We start from the raw sequence: 27,943 nt of genomic DNA on the forward strand, positions 1-27,943 counted from the left end.
ACGGTCTGTGCTTCAGTTTGTCATTATTTCAGTGAAAAATCTGCAGCACTGAAGTCGAGCTGAAATGATGACAAAACTCACCATTTAATATCTTCTGACCGCAGTGCAAACTTAAATCTATAACACTGAAGGAAAGGTTTCTACCCAAAGAATAACTGAAGGTTTTCTTTTTTCCACATAGCTCCTGAATAAGCCAGTAATGCGAGTTATGTGGTAAGTCTCTCATCAGACATCCGTCATCTCATCTTCCATCTCGTCTCCCTCAGTTTCACCTTCTGCCTCACACTCTTCTTCCTCTTCCTCCTCAGACGTCACGTCCGGATCGTCCATCTGGGAGTTGCACTTTGGACACGAGCAGACAAACAGGTAGTTCTCCCTGGAAAGAAAACACTAAGTCTCACTGCTGCACTTCAGACAAGTACAGTAGTGTTCAGAATAATAGTAATGCTATGTGACTAAAAAGATTAATCCAGGTTTTGAGTATATTTCTTATTGTTACGTGGGAAACAAGGTACCAGTAGATTCTCACAAATCCAACAAGACCAAGCATTCATGATATGCACACTCTTAAGGCTATGAAATTGGGCTATTAGTAAAAAAAAACGTAGAAAAGGAGGTGTTCACAATAATAGTAGTGTGGCATTAGTGTGGAGTTTGTCAATTTTGTGGAACAAACAGGTGTGAATAAGGTGTCCCCTATGTAAGGATGAAGCCAGCACCTGTTGAACATGCTTTTCTCTTTGAAAGCCTGAGGAAAATGAGATGTTCAAGACATTGTTCAGAAGAACAGTGTGATTTGATTAAAAAGTTGATTGGAGAGGGGAAAACTTATATGCAGGTGCAAAAAATTATAGGCTGTTCATCTACAATGATCTGCAATGCTTTAAAATGGACAAAAAAAAAAAAAACAGACGCATGGAAGAAAACGGAAAACAACCATCAAAATGGAGAGAAGAATAACCAGAATGGCAAAGGCTCACCCACTGATCAACTCCAGGATGATCAAAGACAGTCTGGAGTTACCTGTAAGTGCTGTGACAGTTAGAAGACGCCTGTGTGAAGCTAATTTGTTTGCAAGAATCCCCCGCAAAGTCCCTCTGTTAAATAAAAGACGTGCAGAAGATGTTACAATTTGCCAAAGAACACATCAACTGGCCTAAAGAGAAATGGAGGAATATTTTGTGGACTGATGAGAGTAAAATTGTTCTTTTTGGGTCCAAGGGCCACAGACAGTTTGTGAGATGACCCCCAAACTCTAAATTCAAGCCACAGTTCACAGTGAAGACAGTGAAGCATGGTGGTGCAAGCATCATGATATGGGCCTGTTTCTCCTACTATGGTGTTGGGCCTATATATCGCATACCAGGTATCATGAATCAGTTTGTATATGTCAGAATACTTGAAGAGGTCATGTTGCCTTATGCTGAAGAGGACATGCCTTTGAAATGGGCGTTTCAACAAGACAATGACCCCAAGCACACTAGTAAACGAGCAAAATCTTGGTTCCAAACCAACAAAATTAATGCCTCGCAGATGTCAAGAAATCATGAAAAACTGTGGTTATACAACTAAATACTAGTTTAGTGATTCACAAGATTGCTAAAAAAGCAGTTTGAACATAAGAGTTTTGAGTATGTAGCGTCAACAGCAGATGCTACTATTATTGTGAACACCCCCTTTTCTACTTTTTTTTACTAATAGCCCAATTTCATAGCCTTAAGAGTGTGCATATCATGAATGCTTGGTCTTGTTGGATTTGTGAGAATCTACTGGTACCTTGTTTCCCATGTAACAATAAGAAATATACTCAAAACCTGGATTTATCTTTTTAGTCATATAGCACTACTGTATGTTAGACTTTGCTATTTAAGGCATCCTGCACTCCAGAACAAACATTTAATACTGACATTAAAACTGTACGTACATCAGCATGGGGGCCAAACCTTCAGGAAGCTGGCATCAGCACAGGATGTAGAATTGTTCTGCACCTCAGACTTTCAAAAGCTGTGCTGTTAATCAATGATGGGTCGACAGCAGTGATATCAGTGTGACACTCAGTGCATCAGTAACCATAAGACCTCCAGTGCCAAGACCGCCCATTACTGCTTGGAAGGGTTTTTATTGATCTAGATGGAAGTTTTCACTGTATGACATTCCTCAACTGAGGGATTTATCCAGAGGCTCACAGGTGTTTACCTCAGAATTTTGTGTCTGCTGTGGCGACTTCGGTCACGCTGACAGCAGTCCAAATAACTGATGCAGATCTCCTGAAGATTGAACACACAAATAAAACAGTCTGCAGAACTTCATGATCCACAAATGAAAGTACTGAGCTGATAAGTTTGAATATTAACCATAAAAAACACCTTACAAACTCGCTTTTTTTCCACCAGATGAAGGAAATATTTCAATGTGTTTTCCTCATTAACTCTCATACAAAGTGTCATTGATAATTCAGTCTCATAGAAAAATTAAGAATAATTTACAGCACACACACACACACACACACACACACACACACACACACACACACACACACACACACACACACACACACACACACACACACACACACACACTGTCTCCATGTTAAGAGTGTTTAAAAATTCTTTCAAAGTTGGTGATCTTTCACACACCACAATGGATGGATGATGGATTAGGAGCAGGTGTGGTTGTCAGTGAGAGATAAAATGTTATTTTCCTATTGTCTCAAAGTGTTCCATTCTAAAACTCAATCATACCTGCCACAAATGCAGGAAGAGGATTTTTGTAAAAATGTAGCCAAAGCGGATACTTTTTACTTTTCTGTCTGTCTCTGACAACGTGTAGTTTTGAAATTACATGGAACTTGAAATGAGCTTTTCAGATTCTTTCATTTCCAGAGCCAACATGTGATGGCTGCCAAGGCTGCTGCTTGTACAACTTTGTGGAATGGCAGAAAAGAAAACATTACTGTAATCAATTCTGGAAGACATAAAAGCCTCAATTGGAGTCTCTGCATGAGCCAGCATCAACAAGACTGGTCTTATTGCAAACTGATAGTGAAGATATAGATTTCTTGTCATTTCTCTACTGTGCATGTCAGTAGACAGAGACTGATAAAAAAAAAATAGTTTCAGGATTTTTAATTATTTCACATTTAATTATTTCACTGCACCTCTTTCTAGCAAAGCCAACAATTATTTCATTAATCTCTGACTTCAGAAGTAGAACATGAGCTGACATCCAACTTTTTACTTTGCTAGAAGAAAAGAAATATTACCTTTAATCAATGTACAGCCACATATCACCACAACATTGACCATTAATCCCAAAGCTAAATACAATCCAACTATGAGGTGCTACAGAAAAGACTAACACAGGAACTGGAACCAACTCTTGAGGCACCCTATACCTAACTATGGAAAGTTCAGCATTACAAAAAATATGCTGTGGTCAACCTGACAGGTAAGAACTAACTCATGATAATACTTCAGGAAAACTGCCAAAATAATTTTCAGTTTTGTCCAACATTATAGAAAAATTAACTGTAACAAATGCAGCAGTTGGCTTGATTAGCATTAGCAGTGAAGTGGCGTCTCCAAGCATAGTCAACAGATTGTTCAACAAGTACAGTTTCCATGGAATGGTGTTGCCTAAATGCTGACTGTAGAGGTTGAAAAAGATTTTTGGCTGACAAATATGTAATATGTAATGGACACCACATGAGAAATTAAATAGGTTTGTAATTCACAAATCCAAACCTAGGTTTCTCAAGAATACGTGTTATCATCCTCAGTGCTGCTTTTGATACTGTTGACCATAAAATTTTATTACAGAGATTAGAGCATGCCATAGGTATTAAAGGCACTGCGCTGCAGTGGTTTGAATCATATTTATCTAATAGATTACAATTTGTTTATGTAAATGGGGAATCTTCTTCACAGACTAAGGTTAATTGTTCTGTGCTAGGACCAATTTTATTCACTTTATACATGTTTCCCTTAGGCAGTATTATTAGACAGCACTGCTTAAATTTTCATTGTTACGCAGATGATACCCAGCTTTATCTATCCATGAAGCCAGAGGACACACACCAATTAGCTAAACTGCAGGATTGTCTTACAGACATAAAGACATGGATGACCTCTAATTTCCTGCTTTTAAATTCAGATAAAACTGAAGTTATTGTACTTGGCCCCACAAATCGTAGAAACATGGTGTCTAACCAGATCCTTACTCTGGATGGCATTACCCTGACCTCTAGTAATACTGTGAGAAATCTTGGAGTCATTTTTGATCAGGATATGTCATTCAATGCGCATATTAAACAAATATGTAGGACTGCTTTTTTGCATTTGCGCAATATCTCTAAAATTAGAAAGGTCTTGTCTCAGAGTGATGCTGAAAAACTAATTCATGCATTTATTTCCTCTAGGCTGGACTACTGTAATTCATTATTATCAGGTTGTCCTAAAAGTTCCCTGAAAAGCCTTCAGTTAATTCAAAATGCTGCAGCTAGAGTACTGACAGGGACTAGAAGGAGAGAGCATATCTCACCCATATTGGCCTCTCTTCATTGGCTTCCTGTTAATTCTAGAATAGAATTTAAAATTCTTCTTCTTACTTATAAGGTTTTGAATAATCAGGTCCCATCTTATCTTAGGGACCTCATAGTACCATTTCACCCCGATAGAGCGCTTCGCTCTCAGACTGCAGGCTTACTTGTAGTTCCTAGGGTTTGTAAGAGTAGAATGGGAGGCAGAGCCTTCAGCTTTCAGGCTCCTCTCCTGTGGAACCAGCTCCCAATTCAGATCAGGGAGACAGACACCCTCTCTACTTTTAAGATTAGGCTTAAAACTTTCCTTTTTGCTAAAGCTTATAGTTAGGGCTGGATCAGGTGACCCTGAACCATCCCTTAGTTATGCTGCTATAGACTTAGACTGCTGGGGGGTTCCCATGATGCACTGAGTGTTTCTTTCTCATTTTGCTCTGTATGCAACACTCTGCATTTAATCATTAGTGATTGATCTCTGCTCTCTTCCACAGCATGTCTTTTTCCTGGTTCTCTCCCTCAGCCCCAACCAGTCCCAGCCGAAGACTGCCCCTCCCTGAGCCTGGTTCTGCTGGAGGTTTCTTCCTGTTAAAAGGGAGTTTTTCCTTCCCACTGTCGCCAAGTGCTTGCTCACAGGTGGTCGTTTTGACCGTTGGGGTTTTTCCGTAATTATTGTATGGCCTTGCCTTACAATATAAAGCGCCTTGGGGCAGCTGTTTGTTGTGATATGGCGCTATATAAATAAAATTGATTTGATTTTGATTTGATCATGGTCATTTTAAAGAAAGAAGGACAAACTGCAATGTTAAGGAAAAACCTCATAATATTCAATACAGAAAGTCCCAATAAATGGCAGAAATAGATTGTCAATGGATCAACAATTCAAGTAGTATATTTAATAGCCAGTCAGAACTGGTCTTGAATCAAACTGATTTGATATTCCTACAGCAGTTCAGAGATTAACTAAGGAAGGATGGAGTATTTTGTTCCCAGTATCCTCCATTTTATCCCATTTACAAACAAATAAATCAAATACCAGAATAACTCATCTTGCAGACTAGTAGTCCCGGGTTATTTGTCACAGTCCTGAACAAGAATCTAGGATTGTGTTGATTGATATTAATTAAAATCAGAATAATTCGCTGTCTTGGCAGCCAACGAGACATATTTATATTTTTAATTGACAAAGAAATCATTCCTTTCAGTCTTCTTCTTTTCCCACCATGTAAATGACATTTCTAATCATGGTCACGTTGCTCAAGATCTGTATGCACACAACTAAAATACTCCATGCACATTGAGCCAATCTGGACATTATACAAAGGACCGATTTTGAAATGCCTCATTTATTCCATGTAATCCAGTTACCGCGGTTCACTGTGCAGTTTCAAAATTCTTCTCAGAGTCTTGGAAATGATCAGTCAATCACAGCAGCAGTTAAAAGATCAGTGTGTGGCAGAACCACAGGTGGCATCTATTAGAGCTTAATTTCTCAGTTGCACCGTGTCCAAAGTCCTGCTGCATTTGAAAAGAGCTTTTACATTTTAGCGATTTATTTTGGCCATGACGCTATGTGTGGGTGGGGGTGTGAGAGCAGAGTCAGTTTAGTAATACCGCTGTTGTGCTGTAATAGCAAAAAGTACCACAACAGGTTCACTTTGTCACCAAACAGAAAGGTTCTTCTAGAGGTGCGTACGGTCCTTCAGTTTTTTGCAGCAGCGGCTGACGTTCGATGTGTGGATGACAGATGTTACAGTTAAACTGTGATTTTTGATTATTACTGCCCTGAAGGAGGTATTGGTTTTGCTGCAGTTTGTCTGTCAGCAGGATACCTCCAAAGGACAAGAACAGGTTTTAGTGAGATTTGGTGGAGGGGTCGGCCCTCTTATTTTGTGGCGTTAGACTGCGATGTTCATTTTTGGTTCTGCTAAACAGAGACATCTCTACTAGCAGTTGACATTCTCGCTGGCTGACTGTGTGATACATCAGTGAAATGGTTAAGATCTTGGTGTGACCTTTGATCCGGCCCTGTCTTTTGACCTGCATATTACAGAGGAGGTTAAAATTACTCATTTTATCTTGCTAAGTATCAAATACTGCTGTTAAAGTTAGACTAAAACCAGGAAATGTGGTCATATGGCACCTGCTTTTCTTCCTTTCAATGGCATTCTAAGGCTTTAAGAGCAGACTTTAGGCTTCTGTTGCTGACCTTTAAGGCCCTAAATGATCTTGTGCCTACCTGTCTCTCGCGCTCTCAGGATGCAAGCTTTCTTTGAGCAACCAGGGTAAAGAAGAGGCCAGCATATTGTAAAGCCTTTGCCCATCATACACTGACTGATATCAGAAGGTCCACTCCTGTCAAATCTTTTAAAGTTCATCTTTAAAAAATTTCCTGTTTCTAACAATTTTATCTCAAGCTATTTATATTTATAGGTTTTGTGTGTTTTTAAATTTGCTGATTGAACTTTGACTTATGTTTTAAATTTCTTTTTACTGAGATATTTCAATATTTTTAACAATAGAGAGCCCTCTGAAATGTATGAAAAAATCTTGATTCCTTTGACGCTAATCCTGCTTTTGATGTTTGACCATGATCCTGATTACCACCATCCTGCTACAGACAAAATGGAGAGGAAAGCATGATCGGAAATGTTCAAAGATCAAGTTCAATGTTCAGCAAAAGGGATTACACATCAAAATCAAAGATGTGCAATCAGGATCAAAGGTCATCAGAGGCCAAGGAATCAACTGTTGGACTTTGGTTGGAGACATGTGCTTGCTTGAGTGCACTTCGAGTTAATTAGTGTCAAGTCAAGTCTTGGAATGTGCACTGGTGCTGCACATCACCACATCCATGACAACAGGTAAACTGTCTTGGGTACTGGACGGCAACCTCCCAGGCAGACAACTGGTCCATTATGCACTGAACTAAAATATAAACAACACTTTTGTTTTTGCTCTCATTTTTCATGAGCTGAACTCAAAGATGTAAAACATTGTCTATATACACATAAGACCTATTTCTCTCAAATATTGTTCACAAATCTGTCTAAATCTGTGTTAGTGAGCACTTCTTTGCTGAGATAATCCATCCCACCTCACAGGTGTGGCATATCAAGATGCTGATTAGACAGCATGATTATTGCACAGGTATGCCTCAGGCTGGCCACAATAAAAGGTCATTCTGAAATGTTCAGGTTTATCACACAGCACAATTCCACAGATGCTGCAAGTTTTGAGGGAGCGTGCAAACCGGATCACCTCCAAAATTCAGTAGAGTCTTCCCTGCACTAATATCTATCTGTGTTGCAAATTTGGTGAGAATCCGTCAAGTAGTTTTGACGCCGCTGATTTTAATACGTCCGCCAAGGACACCACATGATCAGAACTAAGGGAAATTCGTTCAAATAAACTGAAGTGTTAAACATCTGGACAAGTAGACTTAGGACTTCAAAGACAGTCCTAATCCAGACCAAACATGGATCTGACTGTCTCAGTCCAGATCCAGCTCAGCGAACCAAAGCTGCCGCCTTCTAACACTGACATCACAGTGTTCCATCTCTATCAGAGACCAGAATTGGTCAGTCCAAATACGTCAGCTCACCTGTCCGGGGCTGATGTCACTAAGGGCACTGAGGTGAAGCAGGAAGTTGTTGTTGGGGAAAGATGCCTCTGCGTTGGGTATGCAGCTGTGGTTACCTGCAGAGGCCCAAGAGGTGACAGGACAAAGCAGACAGAGATGAATGCCTCATCGGGAAGGCGACTGTGCCTTTAAACAGACACCGTGACGCTCATACTTACACGAGCTTTGAAGCAGAAAAAGTCCAGAACCCTCACAGTTCAGAAAGTCTCCCGTTTCTGCAGAGAAAAGACAAATTATGCTAATTTCTAACCTTTATGGAGAGGTGCTGCACCGCTTATATAATTATTCCGGCAATGTCACTGGGTCAAATTTACAGAACACAAACAAGAGCAAAGCACAATAAGAGCACTGCAAAAAGTGTAATGTATTAAAAAAGAGAGAGAGAGGAAAAAAAAAAAGACCTTTCTCAATGTCCTTGTACAGCTGGTCAATAAACGAGTCCAACTGCTCCCTCTGCTGGCTGGGAAGCTCTAGTGCATCACAGGCATGAACCCACTGACTTAACGAGCTGGAATTGAAGAACAAATTACAGCATGTAGAGCCAGAACAGTGTGTTCCAAACTGAGATCAGGGTTCTTAGTGAGAAGGAGACGAGAGTCTTTACCTGGTGCCGATGCCTTGTCCGTTAGTCCCCACGAGCGCGAACAGAGAGCGAAACCCCTCAGGAACAAACCACTGCAAACCAACATGTTTCTTTAATTGAAATCGATAATCCAGATGCACCTGATGTTACATAAACTTTGTAAAAACACTTTACAGCACAACGACTTTCCTACAAGACAAACGTTTTCTAGCTCGTACACGTTCAGGACCCCAGGAAACTGAAAATATGGCCAAAATACGAGGTCTATTAGAAAAAGTATCCGACCTTATTATTTTTTTCAAAAACCATATGGATTTGAATCACGTGTGATTACATCAGACATGCTTGAACCCTCGTGGGCATGCGAGAGTTTTTTCACGCCTGTCGGTTACGTCATTCGCCTGTGGGCAGTCTTTGAGTGAGGAGTCGTCCACCCGCTCGTCGATTTTTTTCATTGTTTAGGAATGGCTCAGAGACTGTTGCTTTGTTTGATAAAAGTTTTTTCAAAACTGTAAGGCACAACTGAGTGGACACCATTCGATAAATTCAGCTGGTTTTCGGTAAAAATTTTAACGGCTGATGAGAGATTTTGGTCTGGTAGTGTCGCTTTAAGGACGGTCCACGGCGCCTGACGGCGATCTGCGCTTCGAGGCGGCAGCGTCTCGCCGTTTCAAGTTGAAAACTTCCACATTTCAGGCTCTGTTGACGCAGTAAGTCGTCAGAGAACAGAGAACTTTCAGAAGAAGTCGGCATGAGGAGTTTATTCGGACATTCCATTGTTAACGGTCATTTTGTAATGAAAGAACGTGCGGGCAGAGTCGCATGTCGGGCTGGACCCGACTGCGGGGGGTCGCGGCAGGAAAAATACCTCCGTTGGAAATCTTAATGGGCAAGTTGGAACATGCCCAAGCTGTTAAACAATTTCTCAGTTACTCACTTGTTGAAAGCCATTAAAAGCCGCCTGAATTCTACAAATGGTTTTCAACACGGAGGTGTTTTTCCTGTCGCAGCGCACACAGATTTGCCGAGTCGTCACGGAAACGACTCGGCGAATTTGCGCGTACGTCTTTCATTAAAAAAATGTCCTTAAACAGTGGAATGTCCGCATAAATTCCTCATGCCGGCCTCTTCTAAATCTTCTCTGTTCTCTCACGATGTCCTGGGTGAATTAAGCCTTAAATTAGGATGTTTTAAGCTCGAAAGAGGCCGACGACAGCGCCTGGAAGCGCTGCAGGACGTCCCGCTCCGTGGGAAGTCCTTACACCGACAGAAACACCCCATAATCTCTCATCAGCCGTTAAACTTTTCACAGAAAACCAGCTTAATTTCTCGAATAGTGTCCACTCGGATATTCCTCACAGGTCCAGAAAAAATTTTGATAAAGCAACGCGCGCCGTCTCGAGCAGGGTGTGAAACAAAGGAATTCAGCCGAGAGGGCGGGACCACATCTCACTCAAGGCCTGCCCACAGGGAAATGACGTCACCGACACGCGTGAAAAAACTCACGCATGCGCACGAGGGTTCAAGTATGATTGGTGTAATCGCATGTCATTCAAATCCATATAGTTAAAAAAAAAAATAAATAAAAGGGTCGGTTTATTATCTAAGAGACCTCGTATGTGTTCATCAGCTGTTTTGGGTCTCAGAGGCAGAGCTGAAAGGTTTGAGAGTTGCTCGACTCAGGTCCACAGTGAGAACAGGTCAAACAAGTCAATAGACATGACTCAGCCAGCCCCTGCAGGACTGTATCACTTACAGCAGTACTGAAGGAAAAAGGAAACAGTGGACGCAGGCAACAGAAACTGTTTTCTTGGTTCAAAACCAAGTATGATTTTTGACCATTCATGTGTAGACTTGGATAAAATTTTGTTGCATTGTTGAATTAAAAAAATAATTTAAATTCCCAGGTGTCAGATTTCTTGCAGACCACACCTAGGATACTTCACTACAATAAGAAAACCTATCATATAGTTTAACACAACTCTGCAGAGTTGTCTGCAGGGTTTTTTTTTCCTGTCACTGTGTCTGATTCAGCACAAGCCGAACATTCAAAAAAAGCTACTTTTATACTCATATCAAATCTCTTACTGTACGTCTTATATCACAACCACTAACTGTGACTTCTAAAGCCAGCTGGATGTGATGATTTAGTGTTTTATTAATGTTATTTGTTTCTAATATTTATACAGATGTGCCAACATTCAGTGATGCCACATCCTCATGATAGGCCGACATGAGCCATTTTCCCAGAAAAAGCTGTGATCATATGGTGCAACCACAAAGTATTCACAGCACTTTACTTTTTCCACATTTTATGTTACAGCCTTATTTAAAAATGGATGAAATCCATTTTTTCCTTCAAAATTCGACTCACAACACCCCATAATGGCAACATGAAAAATGTCTTTTTTCTTTTACATTTTTGCAAATTTGTTTAAAAAAAAAAAAAAAAAAAAATCACATGTATGTAAGTATTCACACTCTTTGCTCAATTCTTTGTTGATGCATCTTTGGCAGCAATTACAGCCTCAAGTTTCTTGAATATGATGCCACAGGTTTGGTGCACCTATCTTTGGGCAGTTTTGCTTATTCCTCTTTGCAGCACCCCTCATGCTCCATCAGGTTGGATGGGGAGCATCGGTGCACAGCCATTTTCAGATCTCTCCAGAGATGTTCAATCGGATTCAGGTCTGGGCTCTGGCTGGGCCACTCAAAGACATTCACAGAGTTGTCCTGAAGCCACTCCTTTGATATCTTGGCTGTGTGCGTAGGGTCATTGTCCTGCTGAAAGATGAACAGTTGCCCCAGTCTGAGGCCAAGAGCGCTCTGGAGCAGGTTTTCATCCATCATGTCTCTGTACATTGCTGCATTTATTTTTCTCTCAATCCTGACTAGTCTCCCAGTTCCTGCCACTAAAAAACATGACCACAGCATGATGCTGCCACCACCGTGCTTCACTGTAGGGATGGTGCCTGAGTTCCTCCAAACATGATGCCAAAGAGTTCAATCAGAGAATTTTGCTTCTCCTGGTCTGAGAGTCCTTCAGGTGCCTTTTGGCAAACTCCAGGTGGGCTGCCATGTGCCTTTTACTAAGCAGTGGCTTCCTTCTGGCCACTCTACCATACAGGCCTGACTGGTTCATTGTTGCAAAGATGGTTGTCCTTCTGGAAGGACAACCAACCATGCTTCTCCTCTCTCCATGTAGGAATGCTGGAGCTCTGACAGAGTGAACATCGGGTTCTTGGTCACCTCCCTGACTAAGGCCCTTCTCCCTGATTGCTACGCTTAGACTGGTGGACAGCTCTAGGAAGAGTCCTGGTGGATTCGAAATTCTTCCTTTTATGGATGATGGAGGCCACTGTGCTCATTGAGACCTTCAAAGCAGTAGAAATATTTCTGCACCCTTCCCCAGATTTGTGCCTTGAGACAATCCTGTCTTGGAGGTCTACAGATAATTCCTTTGACTTCATATTTGGTTTGTGCTCTGACATGCACTGTCACCTGTGGAACCTTATATGTGGAGAGGTGTGTGCCCTTCCAAATCGTGTCCCATCAACTAAATTTACTCCAAATAAACAGTTTATTTGGACTCCAAATAAACTGTAGAAACATCTCAAGGATCATCAGTAGAAACACGATGCACCTGAGCTCAATTTTGAGCTTCATGGCAAAGGCTGTGAATATTTATGTACATGTGATTTCTTAGTTTTTTTATTTTTAATAAATTTGCAAAAAAAATTCAAAAAAAAGCGTTTTTCACATTGTCATTATGGGGTATTGTGTGTAGAATTTTGAGGGGAAAAATGAATTTCATAAATTTTGGAATAAGGCTGTAAAATAACAAAAGATGGAAAAAGTGAAGCGTTGTGAATACTTTCCAGATGCACTGTACCGACTCTGGTTTGCCGCCTGCAGTTGATTGGGCATAGCCAGCTACAGCTGCCATCCGGACAGATTTTTGATTGTGCATTCCAGTACCCAGCAGGATATGATGGGCAGCTGTATGGCAGCAAAACCAAAAGACTGAAGAAGAACGTGCAGACAGTGTCATACTTACCCGACTGAGGTGATCATCAAAAAGTGCTGCTGTGAAAAGGCTGTGCAGCAGAGCCAGCTGTGCCTGTAGAAACATAAAGCAACAGAATGTTACTGGTTCACACATTAAGTCCTGTTCACCCTCACAGTTTTCACTTAAACGAATGCAATGCAAACTTACTCTGAACTGCTCCCCCAGAAGCTTGTGGACCAGCTCTTCTTCCTCGTTGGCCGTCCTGCTGCAGAAGTGTGAAAACATCTTCTGCCAGTGAGCTTTGTCTTTAGCCTGGATGTGAAGCAACACACCGTGTCAGTAAATATAAGGACTGCCATTAACGTGAAACATCGGACAAACAGGCCTGATGATGTTTTAATGCTTCATGTATTTTCATGATATATACGAGGTCTGTTAGAAAAGTATCGGACCTTTTTATTTTTTTCAAAAACCTGATGAATTTGAATCACGTGTTTGCATGAACAAACCTTAAACCTTCGTGCGCATGCGTGAACATTTTCACGCCTGTCGATTGCGTCATTTCCTGGTAAGCAGCCTTTGTGTGGGACGTGTGCAGTGCGCTCGGCAGATTTTCGTTTCAAGGAAAAAGACGGAACGACTGGAGCAGCGCCGCATCAAATTTTGCCAGAAACTGGGCAACAGCCAGGTGGAAACCATTCGGATGATTCAGACGGCTTTCGGTGACTTTTCAGTCATGTGACTATCCGAGAAATTGTGGAAGAGGTGGGCATGTCACAGCATGTCCTGTGAGACTTTAACACAAAGGCGCTTTTGCTCCCCCGTCGGCAGCTTCGTGCCGAAGCCATCGGCATGATTTTCACCGCCACTCTTTTCATGGCCAAATCTTCTGTCACAGTGGGATGTGCTGAAAAAGTGCTGATGTCCACCTCTTCCGCAATTTCTTGGATAGTCACACGACGGTCCCGCATCACCACAGCGTTCACTTTGGAAATGATCTGGTCATTTCAGCATGTTGATGGCCGACCAGAGCGTGGCTCGCTCTCCACCGTTGTGCAGCCGTCTTTAAACTGATTGTACCACTTCTTAATCTGTGTGATGCCTATATGATCGTCACCGAAAGCCATCTGAATCTTCCACCTGGCTGTCGCCCAGTTTCTGGCAAAATTTGATCCGGCGCTGCTCCAGTCGTTCCGTCTTTTTCCTTGGAATGAAAAAACGCCGAGCGCACGACACACACCTCACACAAAGGCTGCTAACCAGGAAATGATGCAATCGACAGGCGTGAAAAAGTTCACGCATGCGCACGAAGGTTCAAGGTTTGCTCATGCAAACACACGTGTCTCAAATCCATCAGGTTTTTGAAAAAAATAAAAAGGTTAAAATACGTTTCTAACAGACCTCGTGTGTGTGTGTGTATATATATATATATATATATATAAAATCTGTTGGTGCAAATTAACTTCCTGCCAGTGTTTGCACCAACAGTAATCAGATATTCTGAGGTCGTTCTCAGTCGCCCTTTGTGTGAGGTCACATGTTGCCATTTAAAAAACGGCGTCCTATAATCCTTGTTTTCAGCCCCGTCGTGTCGATGTTGTGTTCATTCACAACATGGGTGCAACATTCTGCATGTGGAACAGTTGTGATGGACTGACTGCCTAATAAATCCCAATCATGTTTCAAACGAGGGTTCAGATTAGAGCTGTCATTAAAGATTTTTAACCTTTATTTAACGAGGAAAGTCCCACTGAGATTAAAAACCTCTTTTGCAAGGGAGACCTGGCCAAGAGGCAGCAAAAGATACACAACAATTAAAATTATGTTCACACAATTAAAATAACATACATTTAAGAAAAACAGTTGCAATTTAATGTCATTTCAAGTGCTCTCAGTCTGGACTTAAAGAAAATCAATGAAATAAATTTCTTTAATTTCCAGTCTTTTTGCAACATGTTCCATATAGATGGAGCCGAGCAAACAAAAAAAAAATTTCAGACACTGGAGGTTAAATGTTGGCTGTTATAAAAGGGACAATCTAGATTATCGATCAAATGTTCACCTTCTGTTTCACTGTAGGACAAATTTTCAGATCTCATGCTCTTACCGTGGGTGGGTGAGTGAGTGAGTGAGTCATCAGGACAATTTTTAATTTCAAGGTGTATTAAACGCCACAAAGTGCTGCTCCACAGCCTGTCCAGTGGATTTTGATTTTTATTTTATTTTTTTTTTAGCACTGTTGTCGTGTGTTACCTGTGCTGCTCCACAGCCTGTCTAGTGGATTTTTATTTTATTTTTTACCACTGTTGTCGTGTGTTACCTGTGCTGCTCCGCAGCCTGTCCAGTGGATTTTTATTTTATTTTATTTTTTTTTTTTTTTTTTTAGCACTGTTGTCGTGCGTTACCTGTGCTGCTCCACAGCCTGTCCAGTGGATTTTTATTTTATTTTTTAGCACTGTTGTCGTGCGTTACCTGTGCTGCTCCACAGCCTGTCCAGTGGATTTTTATTTTATTTTTTACCACTGTTGTCGTGCGTTACCTGTGCTGCTCCACAGCCTGTCCAGTGGATTTTGATTTTATTTTTTTTTTGGCGCTGTTGTCGTGCGTTACCTGTGCTGCTCCACAGCCTGTCCAGTGGATTTTTATTTAGCGCTGTTGTCGTGCGTTACCTGTGCTGCTCCACAGCCTGTCTAGTGGATTTTTATTTTGTTTTAGCACTGTTGTCGTGCGTTGCCTGTGCTGCTCCACAGCCTGTCCAGTGGATTTTTATTTTTATTTTATTTTTAGCACTGTTGTTGTGCGTTACCTGTGCTGCTCCACAGCCTGTCCAGTGGATTTTTATTTTTATTTTATTTTATTTTTTAGCACTGTTGTTGTGCGTTACCTGTGCTGCTCCACAGCCTGTCTAGTGGATTTTTATTTTGTTTTAGCACTGTTGTCGTGCGTTACCTGTGCTGCTCCACAGCCTGTCCAGTGGATTTTGATTTAGCACTGTTGTCGTGCGTTACCTGTGCTGCTCCACAGCCTGTCCAGTGGATTTTTATTTTGTTTTAGCACTGTTGTCGTGCGTTGCCTGTGCTGCTCCACAGCCTGTCCAGTGGATTTTTATTTTATTTTTTAGCACTGTTGTCGTGCGTTACCTGTGCTGCTCCACAGCCTGTCCTGTGGATTTTTATTTTATTTTATTTTTTAGCACTGTTGTTGTGCGTTACCTGTGCTGCTCCACAGCCTGTCTAGTGGATTTTTATTTTATTTTAGCACTGTTGTCGTGCGTTACCTGTGCTGCTCCACAGCCTGTCTAGTGTCGGATTCCCTGTTTGGGAATCCGCTAGCTTAGCGTAGCTACTAGCTCTTAGCCGTTTTAGCATGGCGGCTTCTCCTGTCTCTCCCGTACTTTTCTGCTCTGGGTGTGAAATGTTTAGTTATTCCTCGGCCTCTTTTAGCAGTAACGGTACTTGTAATAAGTGCAGCTTATTCGTAGCTTTGGAGGCCAGGCTGGGCGAATTGGAGGCTCGGCTCCGCACCGTGGAAAATTCTACAGCTAGCCAGGCCCCTGTAGTCGGTGCGGACCAAAGTAGCTTAGCCGCCGTTAGTTCCCCCCTGGCAGACCCCGTGCAGTCGGGAAGGCAGGCTGACTGGGTGACTGTGAGGAGAAAGCGTAGCCCTAAACAGAAGCCCCGTGTACACCGTCAACCCGTTCACATCTCTAACCGTTTTTCCCCACTCGACGATACACTCGCCGAGGATCAAACTCTGGTTATTGGCGACTCTGTTTTGAGAAATGTGAAGTTAGCGACACCAGCAACCATTGTCAATTGTCTTCCGGGGGCCAGAGCAGGCGACATCGAAGGACATTTGAAATTGCTGGCTAAGGCTAAGCGTAAATTTGGTAAGATTGTAATTCACGTCGGCAGTAATGACACTCGGTTACGCCAATCGGAGGTCACTAAAATTAACATTGAATCGGTGTGTAACTTTGCAAAAACAATGTCGGACTCTGTTGTTTTCTCTGGGCCCCTCCCCAATCAGACCGGGAGTGACATGTTTAGCCGCATGTTCTCCTTGAATTGCTGGCTGTCTGAGTGGTGTCCAAAAAATGAGGTGGGCTTCATCGATAATTGGCAAAGCTTCTGGGAAAACCTGGTCTTGTTAGGAGAGACGGCATCCATCCCACTTTAGAGGGAGCAGCTCTCATTTCTAGAAATCTGGCCAATTTTTTGGGATCCTCCAAACTGTGACTGTCTAGCGTTGGGACCAGGAGGCAGAGCTGTGGTCTTATACACCTCTCTGCAGCTTCTCTCCCCCTGCCATCCCCCTATTACCCCATCCCCGTAGAGACGGTGCCTGCTCCCAGACCACCAATAACCAGCAAAAATCTATTTAAGCATAAAAATTCAAAAAGAAAAAATAATATAGCACCTTCAATTGCACCACAGACTAAAACAGTTAAATGTGGTCTATTAAACATTAGGTCTCTTTCTTCTAAGTCCCTGTTGGTAAATGATATAATAATTGATCAACGTATTGATTTATTCTGCCTAACAGAAACTTGGTTACAGCAGGATGAATATGTTAGTTTAAATGAGTCAACACCCCCGAGTCACACTAACTGTCAGAATGCTCGTAGCACGGGCCGGGGCGGAGGATTAGCAGCAATCTTCCATTCCAGCTTATTAATTAATCAAAAACCTAGACAGAGCTTTAATTCATTTGAAAGCTTGTCTCTTAGTCTTGTCCATCCAAATTGGAAGTCCCAAAAACCAGTTTTATTTGTTATTATCTATCGTCCACCTGGTCGTTACTGTGAGTTTCTCTGTGAATTTTCAGACCTTTTGTCTGACTTAGTGCTTAGCTCAGATAAGATAATTATAGTGGGCGATTTTAACATCCACACAGATGCTGAGAATGACAGCCTCAACACTGCATTTAATCTATTATTAGACTCTATCGGCTTTGCTCAAAAAGTAAATGAGTCCACCCACCACTTTAATCATATTTTAGATCTTGTTCTGACTTATGGTATGGAAATAGAAGACTTAACAGTATTCCCTGAAAACTCCCTTTTGTCTGATCATTTTTTAATAACATTTACATTTACCCTGATGGACTACCCTGCAGTGGGGAATAAGTTTCATTACACTAGAAGTCTTTCAGAAAGCGCTGTAACTAGGTTTAAGGATATGATTCCTTCTTTATGTTCTCTAATGTCATATACCAACACAGAGCAGAGTAGCTACCTAAACTCTGTAAGGGAGTTAGAGTATCTTGTCAATAGTTTTACATCCTCATTGAAGACAACTTTGGATGCTGTAGCTCCTCTGAAAAAGAGAGCTTTAAATCAGAAGTGTCTGACTCCGTGGTATAACTCACAAACTCGTAGCTTAAAGCTGATAACCCGTAAGTTGGAGAGGAAATGGCGTCTCACTAATTTAGAAGATCTTCACTTAGCCTGGAAAAAGAGTTTGTTGCTCTATAAGAAAGCCCTTCGTGAAGCTAGGACATCTTTCTACTCATCACTAATTGAAGAAAATAAGAACAACCCCAGGTTTCTTTTCAGCACTGTAGCCAGGCTGACAAAGAGTCAGAGCTCTATTGAGCTGAGTATTCCATTAACTTTAACTAGTAATGACTTCATGACTTTCTTTGCTAACAAAATTTTGACTATTAGAGAAAAAATTACTCATAACCATCCCAAAGATGTATCGTTATCTTTGGCTGCTTTCAGTGATGCCGGTATTTGGTTAGACTCTTTCTCTCCGATTGTTCTGTCTGAGTTATTTTCATTAGTTACTTCATCCAAACCATCAACATGCTTATTAGACCCCATTCCTGCCAGGCTGCTCAAGGAAGTCCTACCATTATTTAATGCTTCAATCTTAAATATGATCAATCTATCTTTGTTAGTTGGTTATGTACCACAGGCCTTTAAGGTGGCAGTAATTAAACCATTACTTAAAAAGCCATCACTTGACCCAGCTATCTTAGCTAATTATAGGCCAATTTCCAACCTTCCTTTTCTCTCAAAGATTCTTGAGAGGGTAGTTGTAAAACAGCTAACTGATCACCTGCAGAGGAATGGTCTATTTGAAGAGTTTCAGTCAGGTTTTAGAATTCATCATAGTACAGAAACAGCATTAGTGAAGGTTACAAATGATCTTCTTATGGCTTCGGACAGTGGACTTATCTCTGTGCTTGTTCTGTTGGACCTCAGTGCTGCTTTTGATACTGTTGACCATAAAATTTTATTACAGAGATTAGAGCATGTCATAGGTATTAAAGGCATTGCGCTGCGGTGGTTTGAATCATATTTGTCTAATAGATTACAGTTTGTTCATGTAAATGGGGAATCTTCTTCACAGACTAAAGTTAATTATGGAGTTCCACAAGGTTCTGTGCTAGGACCAATTTTATTCACTTTATACATGCTTCCCTTGGGCAGTATTATTAGACGGTATTGCTTAAATTTTCATTGTTACGCAGATGATATCCAGCTTTATCTATCCATGAAGCCAGAGGATACGCACCAATTAGCTAAACTGCAGGATTGTCTTACAGACATAAAGACATGGATGACCTCTAATTTCCTGCTTTTAAACTCAGATAAAACTGAAGTTATTGTACTTGGCCCCACAAATCTTAGAAGCATGGTGTCTAACCAGATCGTTACTCTGGATGGCATTTCCCTGATCTCTAGTAATACTGTGAGAAATCTTGGAGTTATTTTTGATCAGGATATGTCATTCAAAGCGCATATTAAACAAATATGTAGGACTGCCTTTTTGCATTTACGCAATATCTCTAAAATCAGAAAGGTCTTGTCTCAGAGTGATGCTGAAAAACTAATTCATGCATTTATTTCCTCTAGGCTGGACTATTGTAATTCATTATTATCAGGTTGTCCTAAAAGTTCCCTAAAAAGCCTTCAGTTGGTTCAGAATGCTGCAGCTAGAGTACTGACGGGGACTAGCAGGAGAGAGCATATCTCACCCGTGTTGGCCTCCCTTCATTGGCTTCCTGTTAATGCTAGAATAGAATTTAAAATTCTTCTTCTTACTTATAAGGTTTTGAATAATCAGGTCCCATCTTATCTTAGGGACCTCGTAGTACCATATTACCCCATTAGAGCGCTTCGCTCTCAGACTGCGGGCTTACTTGTAGTTCCTAGGGTTTGTAAGAGTAGAATGGGAGGCAGAGCCTTCAGCTTTCAGGCTCCTCTCCTGTGGAACCAGCTCCCAATTCAGATCAGGGAGACAGATACCCTCTCTACTTTTAAGATTAGGCTTAAAACTTTCCTTTTCGCTAAGGCTTATAGTTAGGGCTGGATCGGGTGACCCTGGACCATCCCTTGGTTATGTTGCTTTAGACGTAGACTGTGTTTCATAATTATTGTATGGCCTTGCCTTGCAATGTGGAGCGCCTTGGGGCAACTGTTTGTTGTGATTTGGCGCTATACAAGAAAAAAGTTGATTGATTGATTGATTGATTGAAAGTTTGATTTTAAAAGTAATGGAACAGTTGGGAGAAAGCGTGATGTCAGAAGTTATGTGAGTGAATATTCCTCTGGGGCTCTTTTTTAATGGAGATTTTTAAACTGACAGGGGAAAGAATGCACTATTGCTGTCAAGTGTTACTGTGCAAACAAAACAAGTGATTGCTATGAACTGGAGGGGAAAAAAATGGATGGAAAATACGGAAACCATTTAGTGATTTTATTAAAAAATATATATATAAATATTAGGCATGTTCTGACATAACAGAGACGGCAGAAGCATTGGAATAAAATGTTTCACAGGTGTAGATGCCAAGGCATTTATTTGTATTTTTTACAAACTGTTATCTGTATGCTTAAACTATCTACTGACCTGAGGTGGGACTATCTATGACTTACTATGTCTTACATGTGAAGATAATTTTTATTATTATTTAACAATAAAGTTATTGTTGCAATATAGCTTTTTTAAAAAGACAAAGTGAGGTGTGAAGGGTAAATATTTGTTTAGGTTATGTTTGCAATGCCATAATAACATAATAACTGCCATCATCTTGCACATCTCCAAATTAAAATGGCACATAATGGGGACAAATTAAGCTTTGAGCAACAGATCAACAGAGAGAGAGAAAAAAGTAACTTTGTTATTTATGTAGCATTACCATAGACCTGACTGCCACCTGCTGGACATGTCTGGGCTTTTGCAGGGAATAATCTTATTACATACATGATGGAAATTACACAGAGCTTGAAATAAGCTTGTTTGTTTCTTTCAATTCCAGAGCCTCGGTCTGGTGGCCACTGAGGTCACTGTTGCTTGTTTTAATAAAGATATTACGAAGAAAGATATCACCAAAGATATATGCAGCATGTGCAGTGCTTTGGATCATGTCTGCATTCTTTCTAATGGCCTAATTCAGAGTAGTGGATTTTTATAGATTTGTGCACAACGGTATTAATTAACTGAGCTTTTAAATTTGTGGTTAAGAACACAAATTGCTGACAAAGTGCTGTATGTGAGAATCACCTGCTTGACAACAGCCACCATTTTGGCCAAAAGCATGACGCTGGACGTTTCTGGGGGATAGTGCATACTCCTGAACATAAAACAAAGGAAATGATCAGAACATATGGTGTCCGCGCATACGCAACCCCCCCGAAAAAAAAAACAAGTCTGAGAAATGTTGGCTCACCTCCATGCATCTTTCAGCTTGTTGATGGGATGATCGGGATCTTCCTGGGATGGACCCAGACACAGAACCCGATGGTACTGATCCGCTGCCGCTTGTCGGCATTCGCTGCTACAGTACATAACCTATAGGGGGCACCGGATTGGAAGCAATCACAAATCATTTAAGGATACAAGGAATAAAAAGGAGGATTCAAGCACACAAAGGAAAAGAATACACTTTAAATCGTGCGGAGTGTGTCTCCGTCCAACACATTTTTTCATAACCACCTCGCGGAAAACAGTGTTCTTTGTTACCTAGCAACAGGCACTAAGTGAGGCCGCAGTGATTTAAGTTAACTGTAAGGTTTGCTCTTGCTTCAAAAGGCTAAAATGATTGATAGCTGAAGGAGGCGACTTCACATCTCAGGCTGAAAAACATATCACTCTTGAAGACGCAAAACATTTCCAAACTGTCTGAATGGGCGTTATTGTGTGAATAAATGTCAGGACACGTATGTTTGAAATTTGGTACTTTTTTAAATTAAAGACTCAAGAAACTAAATTAGCTCTTACTACTGTCTTAAAAAGCAGCATCGGTGTTTAATAACGCTTCATGGTGTGAATGTTCAGTCACATCCTCGTGACACCGTTTTGATTTTGTTGAACTCGAGTGATGTCCCCGTCGTCTCGTCACGTTTTGCATTTACACCTTCAAGTGTAAACTCTAATACGATGCAGATGGCACTACATGTAAAAAGTGTTTGACAGCAAATAGCTGAAGTTGAAGATTAATAGCAAAGATTCAAACAAGAAACACGATCAAAACAAAAATAAAATGTTAAATAATTAACAGAATTACTTCCAAACATTTCCAGAAAAGTACTTTTGTTTACAAGAATGAAAGGAGAATGTTTTCTACATCATAGTTACAAAAAAAGCCGCGTTGACCGAATCATTATAGGAGGGAACTTTCTGCAAAAACAAAGGAATAAACAAGAATAAATAATACATTTGCATGGCACATTCTGGTAGGGATGTATGATTGTATCTGGAAAAACAGATGTCTCAGATGACAAAAGCTTAAAAGATTAATTATCAGTATTTGCAGATATGAAAATGTGCGCTGATGAATCCGATGTCAGCGGCTTGAAGTCGTTTTCAGCACAATTTGCAAACTGCATGTGGAAATGCATTACATGAAATGTGGTTTATTTGGGGGTTTTAATGCAGTTGACCAACAGAAAGGTTTAATTAGTTTTGTTTCAGACTGTGGCTGAAAACCTCAGCGACTTAAAACAGTGATTCATGACACATTTTACCATTCTTCTCTTGAAAATGACATCATCTCTTCGAACCAGCTAGTATCACATAATGTGATGCGGATGAGCTAACGTTAGCATGTGGTAAGGCCTTCACTGTGCGCGTGTGCCTTTGTACCAGATTATCATAAATCTTTAGTACCCTGAAACTATTTTGAAAGAAACTTTTTTAATAAAAAAAAAATAATAATAATAATAATAATAATACAGAAGACAAAACTTCTAAAAAAAAAAAACCAAACCAAAAAAAAAAAAAACAACTTTTTTTTAAACTACGAGGTCTATTAGAAAAGTATCCGACCTTATTATTTTTTTCAAAAACCATATGGATTTGAATCACGTGTGATTACATCAGACATGCTTGAACCCTCGTGGGCATGCGAGAGTTTTTTCACGCCTGTCGGTTACGTCATTCGCCTGTGGGCAGTCTTTGAGTGAGGAGTCGCCCACCCTCTCGTCGTTTTTTTCATTGTTTAGGAATGGCTCAGAGACTGCTGCTTTGTTTGATCAAAATTTTTTCAAAACTGTAAGGCACAACTGAGTGGACACCATTCGATAAATTCAGCTGGTTTTCGGTAAAAATTTTAACGGCTGATGAGAGATTTTGGTCTGGTAGTGTCGCCGTAAGGACAGCCCACGGCGCCTGACGGCGATCTGCGCTTCGAGGCGGCAGCGTCTCGCCGTTTCAAGTTGAAAACTTCCACATTTCAGGCTCTGTTGACCCAGTAAGTCGTCAGAGAACAGAGAACTTTCAAAAGAAGTCGGCATGAGGAGTTTATTCGGACATTCCATTGTTAACGGACATTTTGTAATGAAAGAACGTGCGGGCAGAGTCGCATGTCGGGCCGGACCCGACCGCGGGGGGTCGCGACAGGAAAAACACCTCCGTTGGAAACCTTAACGGCAAGTTGGAACATGCCCAAGCTGTTAAACAATTTCTCAGTTACTCACTTGTTGAAAGCCATCAAAAGCCGCCTGAATTTTACAAATGTTTTTCAACACGGAGATGTTTTTCCTGTCGCGGCGCACACAGATTCGCCGAGTCGAATTTGCGCGCACGTCTTTCATTAAAAAATGTCCTTAAACAGTGGAATGTCCGCATAAAGTCCTCATGCTGGCCTCTTCTGAATCTTCTCTGCTCTCTCACGATGTCCTGGGTGAATTAAGCCTTAAATTAGGATGTTTTCAGCTTGAAACAAGCCGACGACAGCGCCTGGAAGCGCTGCGCGACGTCCCGGTCCGTGGGAAGTCCTTACACCGACAGAAACACCACATAATCTCTCATCAGCCGTTAAACTTTTCACCGAAAACCAGCTTAATTTCTCGAATAGTGTCCACTCGGATATTCCTCACAGGTCCAGAAAATTTTTTTGATAAAGCAACGCGTGCCGTCTCGAGCAGCGTGTGAAACAAAGGAATTCAGCCGAGAGGGCGGGACCACATCTCACTCAAGGCCTGCCCACAGGGAAATGACATCACCGACACGCGTGAAAAAACTCACGCATGCGCACAAGGGTTCAAGCATGACTGGTGTAGTAATCTCACGTCATTCAAATCCATATACTTAAAAAAAAAATAAATAAAAGGGTTGGTTTATTACCTAATAGACCTCGTATACCCATTTTTAGCCGAAGCAAAAATATAGCCATCGGGTATTGCAAAGGCTTTTCGTCCATCTGTCTGTCCGTGCTTAGCATGCGTCCAGTCCTATTATCGCCAGAGTACTGAAATTCACAGGGAACATTCTTGGGACACAAACGTTGGACAAGTTCAAAGATGGCTAACCTTGATGCATTTTAAGAGGTTTAAAAAGTCACATTCTATTATAATCTGATCCGTTTTGTGTTTGAGTGAAGCGGTTGACAGCCAATCAGAGTAGAGCTGCACCGTGACGTCAGTCACTGGTCTCTTCAAAAGTGCTTTGTTTTGTGTGTTTATATACGTTTCTCATATATTATATAAAAGCTAGTGAGAAATAAGTACTTCTAAAACTGAAAATGCTGTTTTTGGAACCTAATAACACCTCTGAACTTATTTATAAGACATTTTACAGAGGTTAGCATGGTGACATCACTTCCTACTTTAGCTACTTGCTAACAGGGTGGTAGCCAAGTGGTTAATGCACTTGGTTTCAGTGCAGAAGGTTCCGGGTTCAAATCCGACCCCTGCCACATTTCTCCATGTAATGTGGAGTTGCGTCAGGAAGGGCATCCGGCGTAAAACCTGTGCCAATTCAACATGCAGATCCACCTTGGATTTGCTGTGGCGACCCCGAATGCAAACAAGGGAGCAGCCGAAGGGACTTACTTTTTTATGTAAAAGCTAGTGAGAAATAAACACTCCTAAAATTGAAAATGCTGTTCTTGTAACCTAATAACACCTCTGGTGTCATTTACAAGACATTTTGTGGACGTTAGCTTGCATGTTAACTTTCTCTAACTCAAAGCAAACTTTCTATGCAATTAAATTTGTCTCATTAATATGTACAAATGCAGAAGATGAGCGACCAACACTGATACGCCCGAGGGTATGATAGCATTCTGCTATATTAGTGATTATACAGATAGAGCCTGATAATTCTGACCCCTAAATATTGAATGATCATTTGTTACATCTATCAGCAGCAACGTGGGGAGATAAAGCTCAGCAGGTTTTGGGTCCTCTGGAGGGTCAGGCAAGCTGACTAACTGAGTGGACTCACCTGGCACTGAGGGCAGGGCTGGTGCAATTCAGGTCGAACGTGGCACAGCTCGGGGTGAGGCAGGCTGAGCCCGGGGAGGCCGCTGAGTCTCCTCGCGTTCTCCTCTGCAGTCTCCAAAGCTCGTAAACAGTATTCACAGGCTGAGAGAACAGCGTTATTTTTAATGTATTTCACACATTTTTGATGAAGTAAAAATGACCAAAATAATCAATGAAATGTAGTAGCTGTCGTGCTATTTGATAAGTTAAAGTAAGATGGAATATGTCATGTCTTAATAACTGGTGTACAACGACACTAATGAAATTCAAAACTTCTTTGTGTAAAAGTCAATAACACTGATAAGTAAAGTTTTCTTTCTTAATCGTAATACAAACGACAGCCATCACATGAGGTATCACGTTACCTTTATATTTGTACAAAGCGTTCCACAGGAACTGGGCAGAGATGAGGGGACGCTCAATGAAAATTGTGTCTCCTTTCTTCATGGCTTTTCTGGCAAAAACGCCGTGGCCCTGAAACATGGGGGGGAATTTAAAAAACAATTTCTTCAGCTTGACTGAAAGTGATCTGTTGGATTGTGAAGGCAGAAGTACAGCAGAGGAAACGCACTCAAAAGGCACTTTCAATTTCCCATCACTCCTTTTAGATAATTGACATTTGATCAAGTTGGTGCTCGTCTATTACACGAGCACAACACTGTGTTTATTAGCATTACACTAAACCTGATCATCTTTTTGATAACCTCTCAAGTAAAAATGCCTGGCTTGACGAGTTGTTTTTTTTATCTCTATAAATCAAATGTATTTGTTTATTTGAAGACATCACTTTGTTCTTTGACAACTGAGTATAGATGCTGATTTGTTACAACTCAATTTATGGCCTCACTTTAAAACCTACAGCAATTACTATCAATTGCAACTTCAACTAAACATTAAAATATTTTGCGCTGCTTACGTTCGCTTATCTTTCAAGAACCTAGACAATAAGCTGCGAAAATCGCACCCCCCCCCCCCCCCCACACACACACGAGTGCGGTGGTCCAGAACAGGCAAAATTATTTATATATAAAAAAGAAAAAAAGCCCAAATGCTTACTGTATGTTCTTGACTGTAAACTAATGGTGAGTTTGTATAAAGCGGATGTTTAACTTTGAACAAGAATATTTTTAGTTTCTGCTTGTTTGGTCAAAATGAGTTGACAGTCCATGGGACAAGCCGGTGTCACTGACCGAATGGTCTCCCTCTAAAAATCGGTCCGCCCTGCCTTCACCGAGCATGTGGCATTTCTGAATGTCAATCCGCAGTTCACCAATTATCACCTCAATTCTGCTTAAAACTGCACTCCAGTCATCATCTATCTCAGCAACAGATATCTGAAGCTTTGGTACAACAATCATTTCCACATAAACTCAGCATTATTTCATAATAAAAGACGGAGGAAGCGATCAGAGCGCAGCAGCCAGACGAGCTGCTTTTGCATTCACTGTGCCTCCGTAATTTCAAAGCGTCAGTAGGAATCACTGATTATCACCTCGTTTCTGCTTAAAACTGACTTTAGAATGATTTAAGAGGTTTTACCTTGTCATCTGATGGTTAATAATCACATTATTCCCTTTGATCGTTTTGGGTGTAGAGAGTCAGTCCCAAATGACAAATGCACAGTGAAGGCAGGGCGCACCAATTTTTAAGGGGGGGGGGGGGGGGGGGGGGGGGGGCATTTGGTCTGCGACACCAGTTTTCAGCACCACTTAAGGGGACTAAAAGTCCAAACTATACCTTACTGGAATCTCTATAATCAGATAAACAATGTATGTTTTGATGTGATTTAATAATTTTTAAATTTGCCTCTCAGATTCAGATCAAACTTTGCCTGTTGATAAAGGATACATCCTACATTATACTTTAAAATATTAAGAAATTTGATGTTTTTGGCAGCATTATGAATTTTTGAAAATGACCTCCTCCAACAACTTTATAAATTTTCTTAAATATTTAATTGTAAAAAAATAATCAGCCCCCTATCATTTACTTTCGTATTGAATATTAAGAACCTAACCTAAAATGTTAGAGATCAGGAGCAAAATTACCTTTTAAACTGACATTTTGCTAAAATAATAATAATAAACTGACAAAAACATAAATCTCAACTTTTGAGGAGTCGGAACAAAAAAAACTGCACGTTTGTTTGATAAATAATCTATCAACAAACTTATGTTAGTGTAAGCTGTAACTTTGTGGGCATTTAATTCAGACTTTGTGAAAACTTTGTGACAGCAGCATGTTTGCTTCTTTCAACGCTCTGCTCTCGGTAACAGAATGATGTGATTAAATTCCATCTCTTTACCTTTACACTGTCGATAAATCTGACTTCCACGCTGCCGGCAGCTTTTTCACGATCCACGCAAAGAGTAAACATGTCATCCACGAGAGCCGCCATCTTCCATACGACCTTTCACCTTTCAATTCTCCAAGCGCTGACGTCTTTTCCTCGCGCA

The 27,943-nt window shown here is 40.9% G+C and overlaps 1 protein-coding gene and 1 long non-coding RNA gene across 2 annotated transcripts in view; one reads left to right on the plus strand and one right to left on the minus strand.

Annotated features, from left to right (window-relative positions):
• LOC117520630 overlaps positions 1–383 on the plus strand; it is an 88,481-nt gene extending 88,098 nt beyond the window's left edge. The window contains exon 2 of the long non-coding RNA XR_004563711.1: positions 309–383. This is a non-coding gene — a long non-coding RNA (uncharacterized LOC117520630). The remainder of the gene's footprint in view (positions 1–308) is intronic.
• smyd5 (SMYD family member 5) lies at positions 1–27,943 on the minus strand. The gene is made up of 13 exons (XM_034181937.1): positions 27,793–27,943; positions 25,853–25,961; positions 25,450–25,589; positions 21,452–21,573; positions 21,286–21,355; positions 12,977–13,081; positions 12,818–12,880; positions 8,782–8,852; positions 8,579–8,685; positions 8,336–8,392; positions 8,139–8,233; positions 2,197–2,267; positions 1–376 (listed from the first exon to the last, which is right to left on the minus strand). Exons 1-13 carry the CDS (start codon positions 27,883–27,885, stop codon positions 226–228), a joined length of 1,254 nt encoding a protein of 417 aa, XP_034037828.1. The 5' UTR covers positions 27,886–27,943; the 3' UTR covers positions 1–225.

This window comes from Thalassophryne amazonica, chromosome 11 (genome assembly GCF_902500255.1).
Source record: "Thalassophryne amazonica chromosome 11, fThaAma1.1, whole genome shotgun sequence".
In the NCBI taxonomy this organism is placed as follows: Eukaryota; Metazoa; Chordata; class Actinopteri; order Batrachoidiformes; family Batrachoididae; genus Thalassophryne; species Thalassophryne amazonica.

Excerpts from the sequence above, each read along its gene's own strand:
- smyd5 (XM_034181937.1), bottom strand. The coding sequence starts at position 27,885 with ATGGCGGCTCTCGTGGATGACATGTTTACTCTTTGCGTGGATCGTGAA. Across the intron at positions 25,962-27,792 it reads GATTTATCGACAGTGTAAAG|GGCCACGGCGTTTTTGCCAG; the intron begins GTAAAGAGATGG and ends CCCATGTTTCAG. Across the intron at positions 8,853-12,817 it reads TTGATGATCACCTCAGTCGG|TGGTTTGTTCCTGAGGGGTT; the intron begins GTAAGTATGACA and ends GTTGGTTTGCAG.